The sequence below is a fragment of the Oryza sativa genome, chromosome 4 (genome assembly GCF_034140825.1).
Source record: "Oryza sativa Japonica Group chromosome 4, ASM3414082v1".
NCBI classification, from domain to species: Eukaryota; Viridiplantae; Streptophyta; class Magnoliopsida; order Poales; family Poaceae; genus Oryza; species Oryza sativa.
Window position 1 is genome coordinate 9542047 of NC_089038.1, and position 10082 is coordinate 9552128.

The window sequence follows — 10082 nt, forward strand, 5'->3', positions numbered from 1 at the left end:
CGGTGCGGACTCTGTTCGGAAACAGACAAAAAGTTGTCGGATGTCAAGTTTGTATTCAATCCATACAACAAGAGGGCGGCAATACAATTGCCGCAATACGATGGCCAAACAACATATGAACATGATCTCAGCTCTCTAGGAAAAACCAACCAAAACACATCAATAATATAATTTTGCTTAATATAACACATCCATCAAAAACATAATATAAGTGTTCAGTTCAGCAGTTCACTGCGTTGCTTAAAATTTAAAAATATAGTGTTCAGTTCAGTAGTTCACTCATCAGTATGACAGGCATGAGGCAATGAGGCATACAGCAATATAGGCATACAGCACACAGCCACACAATACAGTAGCACACTGCATACAGCACACAACACACTAGTTCCATACAGCACACTGCTTACAGCAAACAGCACACAACACACTGTCGGCGGACTAAAAGGAGGAGCGGCGGCGGTGGCGCCAGCAGGCTGTAGCGATGGCACGGCGCACCTATGGTGCCATGCGGCGGCGCATGTGGGAGCAGGAGAAGGGACCGAGAGAAGAGTCGCAGAGAGAGAGAGAGATTTAGGGGAGGATTGGATTAGGTTACACTATATAGGCTAGATGGGTTGCCCGATGTAAAATGGGCTAAATAGAGTTGTTGTGTGGTCTGAAAGGTGCGGATTATCCGCCAAACATTACATCGGATAATCCGATTAAAATATCGGATAATCCGCATCCGTCGGATATCGTTGATACCATATCCGCATCCGCATCCGCATCTGGCCGGATATCTAAAAATTTTTACCATATCCTCACATCGGACGGATTCGGATCGGATCGGATCGGATAATATCCGCTCCGTTTTCACCCCTATGTATAGTTTATATGTAAATTGCGAGACGAATTTTTTGAGCCTAATTACGTGATGATTTGACAATGTGATGCTACAGTAAATATTTGCTAATGACGGGCTTAATAAATTCGTCTCACAGTTTACAGGCGGAATCTGTAATTTGTTTGTGTTATTAGTCTATGTTTAATACTTTAAATGTGTGTCCGTATACTTTAAAAACTTTACATAAAAAAAAACTAAACATACCTATATTACTATGATTTTGAATAGGTTATTAGATTTAGGTTTAATTTTTTTATAGTACAGAGGGAAGTAGATGTTGAGCCGTGGACAACAATCCCGTCATCCGTCGTTAACCTGCGAACCCAACTGTTCCGCGTATTTTTTTCTTCTTCTCCAAGAAGAACGAGCGCAAAGGTATCCTCCGAAAACAAAAGTCTATTTAGAAAACCGATCCGTCATTGGGCCCTTAGCCGCGATAATAACACAATTTAATAGTAGTTGAAGTACTAATACGTAAAGTATCAAGGGTTTTAGGCGTTCCATCCAGCACCATCCAGGATCTCCCTTGTAATTCCTAAATCCGTCTCTTCTTCCGCCGGCGCCGGCGAGGCAAACCAGTCCAAAACCCTAACAGCCCCGCTCTATTCGTTTGCCAAGATGAGGTCAATCCGAGCGGCGCAAGCTCTGGCCTCCCGCTCGCTGCTCCTCTCCTCGCGCGCTCTCCATGGGGACGCCGCCTCCACGGCGGCGGCCGCGGCGGGCGGCGGGAGATTGGGCGTCCAGCCGTCGCCCCCATCCCAGGCATCATCATCATCATCCTCGCGGGCCATGCCAGCTGGAATCGCTGGGGCGGTCTCCTTCTCCCTGACCTTCGCGACGATGGCGGCGGCGGAGGCCAAGGAAAGGCCGCCCATGGATCTGCTGCCGCAGAACGTGGTGCTGTACCAGTACCAGGCCTGCCCCTTCTGCAACAAAGTCAGAGGTGATGTGCTCCTGCTTCCGTGCACTCCTCCAATCTAGCGTTTTCGATGTGCATTAGACCTGATAAAAAGTACTTTTCGTGGTGATCTGGTTACGATAAAATAGTTCACTAGCTGTAATTTGCCTTTTTATCTTAATGATTACTATCGAGAATATAGATTATAATTTGTATTTTGGTTGGGAGGCTGCTGTAGAAGCTGTTTCTGAGGTTGGGAGGATTCAAGTAACCATAGAAGTTAAAGGACAGTCAATTGTCATGAGTTTGGCGGACCAACAATGTTTCTGGACAATGCATAAATCTACAGAACATAAGTTTCACCGCCTTTTGATAGTGTTCTCTACTTTCATTGCTTTGAAAATAGCTAAATGTAGAATACATCCCACTGAATCCATACGTGTCCATAGACTACCCAGGATTTAATGCCAAGAGCACTGCTGAGAATGCACCAAGGCTGATTGCACAACGACTGGATGACCAGTGCTAAGCCTAGCAAACCAAGCAATACCTGCTTGTAAAACCTTTTTCATTCTTTTTCATCTATCCAACCTTTTTAGATAAAAAAGTGAATGAAAATATTTTGAACAATATGAGTTAGCGAGGTCCCTATGCACAGGTAGGACTATTCACATTGTGAGCCCAATATAGTTTCTTTAGCTCGTAAGCTGATAGGGCTGTTTGGAACAGATAAATAGAATTACAAGAATGGGGAAAACACAGAAAATCAAGTATCGCTAATTTAGGTGTCATCTGAAATAGGTTTGTTGATGCTTTACAGAAGGTGAAGGATATTTGAAGGGAACTATCTTTCGACACAGAGAATTGATTCTAAGGTAGTAGATTACAGAAAATAAGCTCCCATCAGTTAGCATCAAGATTTCTGGATGAGGTGAAGAAAACCACTTCTATCTGTTTAACCAAAGTACAGCTAATAGAAGGGAAAAAAACTAACACAATACATTGGGTCCATTTCAAAAATATGGAACATATTCCATCACTCCTTAAGAAAATTGGGTGCCTGCTTTGTAACCATTGCTATCATTCTCACTAACACCGTCTTGCTGGTGTCACCAAAGTTGCCTTTACTGTTCTTCCTTGAGGCCACAGCAGAGCTCACCAGATACTGCTACCTGAGTTTGTCCCCTTTGTGAAGCTTCTGTTGGGCCTGTTATCTTGTCCATGCACTCATAAGTCATATCAGTGTGGGGAACATTCCAATGGAGGGTAATTTAGTTACCATGGTTGCATTGTTTGCATTATGCTATTATCCGCCAGATCACTCTAATGAGGCCATCTGTGGATCACTCCCATGAGGCCATCTCTGCCACTCACTGAGTGGCTTTACTTGTGCTTCTTGTCACCTTACAGTTCACATGCACTCATTGAACTGACCACCTCAGGGTCCTTGTGTTCGTTGTTCCGTTTTATGTAACAGACTTCATGACATCACTGTAGTGTAGTCCTGCTACCCATGCCATGTCACCTATTAGTCATTACCTTGTTGCATTGACTAATACATGCTTGAGGTTTCCACCTGAGCCTGGGAGCTGTTAGGGATTTTTGCTATGGTCTTAGCATGTTTGAGCATTGAAAAATGTGTAATGTGGAGACCCAAGAGGATGAACAATCAAGAGATCTCTTGGTTCCAGAATCAGTTGACAATTTTGAGAAAAATAATTATAAATTGGTGCTATTGTTGTTAGGGCTTGGAGCATATGGATGAATAGATACAATGGGGCAATTTTGTTTCTGCCCCTACTTTGATGTCTAATATTGATTTTACCCTTACATTTTAGGGTTTTTGTTTTTGCCCCCACATTTTTGAACCGAACGATCGTTTTGCCCCTACTTTGGATGGTGAAGTTAACGGTGTTAAGTAATTGGCAGAAGAACATTTATACCCTCTCCTATTTATGTTCATTAATTGTGTTTTTGCCCCCATTTTATACATGTTTGCTTTGGAACTTTATTATTGTGAATATATTTAAAATTAAATGATGCACATTGCCACAACAATTAGGTCTGAATCTGTCCTAATTGTTATATTAGTCAATGTGCGTCATTTAATTTTAAATGCATTCACAAAAATAAAGTTCCAAAGCAACATGTATAAAATGGAAGCAAAAACACAATTAATGAAAAAAAATAGAAGAGGGTATAAATGTCCTTTTGCTAATTACTTAACACCGTTAACTTCAGCATCCAAAATAGGGGCAAGACGATCGTCCGGTTCAAAAAATTGGGGGCAAAAACGAAAACCATAAAAAGTAGGGGTAAAATCAGTATTAGACTACATCAAAGTAGGGGCAGAAACGAAATTGCTCCATACAATAAAGTGTTTGCCTGTTTGGAGCAAGTGATCCTTTACTAGAGGCTTGCAAAGAGCATGCCATACTATGAATTTGCCTTAGTGGTCAGAGAAATTCTGTTCCATACAAAATGGCATCTGCCAAGCTACATTTGGTTTGTTTTGAACAAGTAACCTCATTGCTTAATGTGTTTCAATTTGAATTGATTGAGTATATAACACTACTTATTGTCTGAAATGAGTATTTGTCTTTATGTATGATACATGTTCAATTTGAAATGAGTATTTAAGTCCAATTTGAGTTAGAGATACAAAAAAAGGGCATATTTGGAGCCCTATTTGGCCTCCAGAGACCAGCCTGAACTAAAGTGAGCACAAATCTTCATGGTAACTTGATTGCATGTGTTCTTGCACACGACAAAAAAGTTTATTCTGAGCCTTTTCCAGCCTTTTGGTCTCATCTCAAAATACCTTGAAAGTTGTTGAAATCATTGAAACGAGTTAGGTTGATTGTGTAATCCGAGGCAAACTTGGCCTTGAGCTTGTAGTCAAGCGTTGTTGGTTTCCCCCAGCTAGGCAAACCATCCCTCCTGAAATAGCTCAAGGTCTGAGTTTTGGTAGTATTGTGTTTAGCTTCATGGAAATAGTTCATGGGGTACCATGATGTGTTGTTCTATGTCCTGATTTTCTGTTGAGGGGATAATTATTGATTTGTTGGTAATGAAAAACTTACAAGCTAAGCGTTTTTAGGTAGCAGTATGTAATTTAACATAGTCAGTAGAGTACAATTCTTCTATCATTATGGTTCTTGAACTTTCAAATTGCATATTTAAGCCCTTAATTTAATGTATCATCACGGGTCCAACTGTGCATCTGTGCCCATCTATGACATGTTTAAGGACTGTCGGTACATTTTGCATAACTTCAAAAGAGAGGAGCCTCCCAGCTAAGAATTGGTCAAGTTTATTCATTGAATCAGACCTTCCAGAATTTGTTGTAAAAATTGTTTTCCTTTTGTCCAACTGTCATTACTTGTTAGTACATCAGCCATCCCTTTTTTGACAGGTGTCACCCTCACCTACAAACTTGCACAGCAATCTGATTCATTGGCAGCATGATGTAATAATTTACTGTACGTGAAACTTCATAATGCTATTGGGACTGGGGTTGTCATCTGTCAATGGGTTCACAAATTATCTGCTGTATGAGTATATACACTTCGATAACTAAGTGTGATCGTACTGTGAGTCTATGATCAATCCTGATTGTAAGTGTGATCTGTATATCAGTAGCTTAGAGCATAGAGGTATTCTAGATTTCTGAAGCTTGAAAGTTGCTTGCTAAAGATCATTCACTTGTTATTCTGAAATCATTGATGATCTCTCTGTTCTGGCATAATTTCTTTTAGTTGAAAGATTCTTCATTTGCTTCATTTCAGCTTTCCTAGACTATCATGATATACCCTACAAGGTTGTGGAAGTTAATCCATTGAGCAAGAAGGAAATCAAGTGGTCTGAGTACAAGAAGGTCCCAATACTGATGGTAGATGGTGAACAGCTGGTTGATTCATCAGGTTACATTCATTTCATATTGGTTTATTCCGGTCTGGTTCCTTTACATTGTTGTGGTTTCAACTTTTAAGTAAAATAACTTTTTATGTGTTAAACTCCAGAGTTAACGTATTGTTACATCTGTTGTTGGTAGATATAATCAATATATTACAGCAAAGGGTCCGCCCTGATGATAAAGCCACTAATGAAGAGGAAGAAAAATGGCGCAGGTATTTCTCCATTACTTGCATCTGTTTATGTGGCATTAGTATTTGTAATTTTTTTTTCAGGTCTTGGTTCTAGCTTCTCAAATCATTAATGTTATAGTACTCCTATTTCTAGAAACAAATATTGTTTAAAGTCTACTTTCCTCTTGAAATTTTTAATCATTTATATGGCATTAGTATGTGCAATATGTTCTACTTTTATAGTATTTCTTTACTTTTGTTTCATTGTTTTACAATGTAAATCAATCGGTGAACAAAAACCTTGTCCATCAGTTTTTTCTGTTTATGCATTGATAGTTACATGATAGACTTCTTTCCCTGGATCTGGTCATTGTAATGTTCCAACACCAGGCAGGATCAGCATAGCCATCACTATTACTACATTTTTTCTGCGATCTGATAGTTTATAGTTACATGTTTCCCAAGGATCTGGTGATAATGTTTCAAGGCCAGGCAGAATCAGTATGGCCATCAACTATCCTCTTTGCTTTATTTCATTGTGTTTTTACCACTAAAATTAATTGATGAAACTAAGAGCTTATCCGTTATGATCTGATGATTACTTTATAGACTTTTTCTCTGGATCTGGTCATAGTAGTGTTTCCAAGGCTAGAGACAACCAGTAAGTCCATTATTATCTTGTATTAGGGGTAGTTATGCATTTTCTGGTAGGATTCACAAACTGAAAGATGAAAAACAAAAAAGCCGACTACCACTAAATTGGCTGCATTTAGGCTTTACCCTTGATGGAGTGAGCTGGATTCCTCTAGAAGTAGCATGGCGAACCCTGGTTGCACGAGTGACCAACATTTTACTCTCTTAACATTCTTACAAACTGGAGTTTATCTACGGTAACATAATTTGTCTTGAATTATTGGTTTAGGTGGGTTGATGAGCACCTTGTGCATGTCTTGTCGCCAAATATATATCGGACAACTTCAGAGGCCTTGGAATCTTTTGATTATATTTCAAAACATGGTAATTCCTTGGAACTTTTAACTTTGGTGTCTGTGTGCTGCTATATTTTCTTTCTTTTGGTTATATTTATGATTCTCATGTATCCAAATAATCTTTAAAAGATGTTGACACTACTTTTAAATGTTTGACTAGATGCTTATTCAAAATAAGAAGTATTTGAGACCAGAGTGAGTGGAATCATTAACGCTAAACCCCTTTTTATAAGTTAGTGTAACACCCTGGTCCTGTAGTAGAGGCACTTGTGGCCCATGTACAGTGATGGTGGGATTAGTCTTACATGGTGAGTTTAGATAGGTTGGGGCCAACATGTTTGAGCCATAGCACCTTTGGGAACCCTTTTACATGAATCAAGAACAGAAGTTTACGTGGGGTGCTATGTAAATGTCCCTGCTCCTCAGAAGAACCAGGCCAAAGTGGATTTTGAAAGCTAGGGTCCTACTGTTGACATCAGAGCATAAACCTTGTGCTACACGAGTATGTGTCTGGGTTCATGGGGTGGATAGGACATGGTCGTGCACTATCTACTGCCATCGAAGGCTTTTAACAAGTTGATATTTGGTTGTAATAGGATTGAATTTTATCGGAGTAACACAGGAATAAACAAGAAAATGTGCTGACAAGTTCATCAGCTTCTAAAGAAAGGGGTGAATGAACCCCAGCTTTGTACTAGAGGCCTGTGTGACCCGTGGTGTATTTTTGGTGAGATTAGGCTCACATAGAGATTTTAGATGTATTAAGGATAACAAATAAACCTACACATTCCAACCATAGAACCTTCAGGTTAACCTTTTACATGAAGCTAGAATGGAATGCAGTGTGTACATGGGGCCTGCACCTTGCAAATTAGGGTGTTACAGTGAGGTTACATATAGGATCTCTCTGGAACATACTTGGCATGAATATTTTGATTTTGTGAACCCAGGTGCTCTCCATTCATAGTTCATTAATTTTCTAAATGTTGGAGATAACACAATTTGGTGAATGCTCACTGTTCAGCGTGATTGTCAATGGATGCCCCATAAATGAAAAGCATTATGCATAATGTGTCTGAACAGGGATTTTACCTGTGAGATATAGGGAAATTCAATCGTCGAGGTACCATACTAACATAGTGCTGAACTGCTGATAGCGGAGGTTAGTTGAGAGAACATGAGGTGCATGGAAAGAACAGTGTAGGGAAGATTAGTTTGTGCTCACTGTTCAGCAAAATCCCCTCATGTAAGGGGTTACTTGTTTACTATACTAGGTGAAACCCCGCGCATTGCTGCGGGAATTTAGTATGATAACAATAAAAAAAGAATGTGTAAGATAGCTAGATAACATCAGATTAAGTAAATTAATATGGTTTATGATAATTTAAATTTAAATAGTATGTAGAATGGTGATTCAAATGTAAAAAGTAAGGTGGTATGACTTTATGGAAGAAGAAAAATAGGGAGATAGTTTGGTCTGTAGATTAATCATCTAAAGGCTAAAAACAATTCCAGTAAAAAAAGGCTAAAAACAATTGATGTGATATGACTTAATTAGAGGAAAAAAGGAGAAAGATAATTTGGACCATAGATTAATCATTTAAGTACTAACTAAGTGAGGATGAACTATATAAGTATATAGGATATCATAAAACATAATAAAGATATATATTGAAACATTATATGAATTATGTTGGATGATAATTTAACATATTTTTATTTGAAAAGCTCTTAAATTATAAAAACTATAAAGATATAGCATGTTTGCATGTTGTTTAAATGTGATGATTGTTAGTGGATGATGTGTAGCATCTTGTTAGTGGATGATGATGTGGCACCTTTGCATGTTAAGCTTAAGGAGTTAGTGGGGGATAACTTTATAGTAAGATATGATTCATCTCCAATTATATTCAAACTAGAAAACTAAAAAATAAAAGTTCAAGATGCCATGCTATCCACTTATCCAGGAACACTAGATTTCTTCATCTCTAGGCAAAAACGTAAAATTGGGTGCAGAGGTGGTGCTCTGTTCGCTAACTGTTTTAATCATTTGAGCAGAAATGACACATGATTTTGTTAGTGCAACATTTGACGATGTGCACCCGAACTCTGTAATGCAGGCAACTTCAGTTTTACTGAGCGGTTTGCTGTGAAGTATGCTGGTGCTGCAGCAATGTACATGGTGTCTAAGAAGCTAAAGAAGAAGTACAATATAACTGATGCGCGTGCTTCATTATACGATGCTGCCAACACATGGATGGAAGCCCTTGATGGAAGGGATTTTCTAGGTATGATATTTTTCCATAAAGGAAGGGAAAAGGGAAAAAACAGCCTGGAAGGGTGAAAATCCACATGCATCAAGTTTGTTACTCCGCACTGATATTAACTTGCATTTATCCAGGTGGCTCCAAGCCTAACTTGGCAGATCTTGCAGTATTTGGTGTTTTGAGACCTATCCGATACTTGACAGCTGGAAAAGATATGGTTGAGCATACACAAATTGGTGACTGGTACCAACGTATGGAAGATGCAATTGGAGAACCATCAAGAATCCAGGAGTAGAACGAAATTAGTAGAATTTCTTTTTGCCTCTTCAAGTCTTTGACCATTTCAAACGGAAGGAAGTATATGCTTTAGACATTGAAATTATTGAAGTTTTGCAGAATGTGTGACAATGTAATAATGTGACATCATATATTTAGTACACAGAGAATTGAACATGAAAAAGAAGGAACTCGAACTTCCTGTTTTGGTTTTAAATCATTGTACGGCTGTTTGTATCTAACTTTTCCAAGTCGCGACGTCATTATTTCGTTCCTGGTTTAGGAGTATATGAGAAATTTTTGGGGGGGTCAGTCGTGAAGTATTAACTTGTGATCGTGTTGATGGATAAACTGCAAGATTTACATTCTCCATCGATATTTTGTGATGTTCTAATACAGCTTGATTGTGCTTTAATTTTTTTTTAGGATGGAGGGTGTGCAATACAGCTTGATTGTTTCATCGTGCTCATGTACAGTTTGTGGAAGCATCTTACGTGGTGGGATTATGACAGGTGAAATATTCTCATGTACTGTTTGTGAGGATGAGAGGTGAGGTGAAGCTTAATCAGTTTCTTTTTTTTTTCCGATTACACGGAAGTGGCACAATAAAACATACTATCGTACACAAACACGTGCAAATCTCTCCCTTTGTTAAATTCCTGTGTTGTTTGCTAGATTTCA

General features: G+C 38.9%; 1 protein-coding gene across 1 annotated transcript; it reads left to right on the forward strand.

Moving 5' to 3' along the window:
- The first annotated feature begins 1411 nt into the window (after window positions 1-1411).
- Window positions 1412-9618, forward strand: LOC136356122 (uncharacterized). Its single transcript, XM_066309676.1, has 6 exons — window positions 1412-1826; window positions 5570-5704; window positions 5836-5911; window positions 6792-6886; window positions 8979-9146; window positions 9260-9618. Exons 1-6 carry the CDS (start codon window positions 1502-1504, stop codon window positions 9418-9420), a joined length of 960 nt encoding a protein of 319 aa, XP_066165773.1. The 5' UTR covers window positions 1412-1501; the 3' UTR covers window positions 9421-9618.
- The last annotated feature ends 464 nt before the right edge of the window (window positions 9619-10082 follow it).

Excerpts from the sequence above, each read along its gene's own strand:
- LOC136356122 (XM_066309676.1), top strand. The coding sequence starts at position 1,502 with ATGAGGTCAATCCGAGCGGCGCAAGCTCTGGCCTCCCGCTCGCTGCTC. Across the intron at positions 1,827-5,569 it reads CTTCTGCAACAAAGTCAGAG|CTTTCCTAGACTATCATGAT; the intron begins GTGATGTGCTCC and ends GCTTCATTTCAG. Across the intron at positions 6,887-8,978 it reads TGATTATATTTCAAAACATG|GCAACTTCAGTTTTACTGAG; the intron begins GTAATTCCTTGG and ends TCTGTAATGCAG.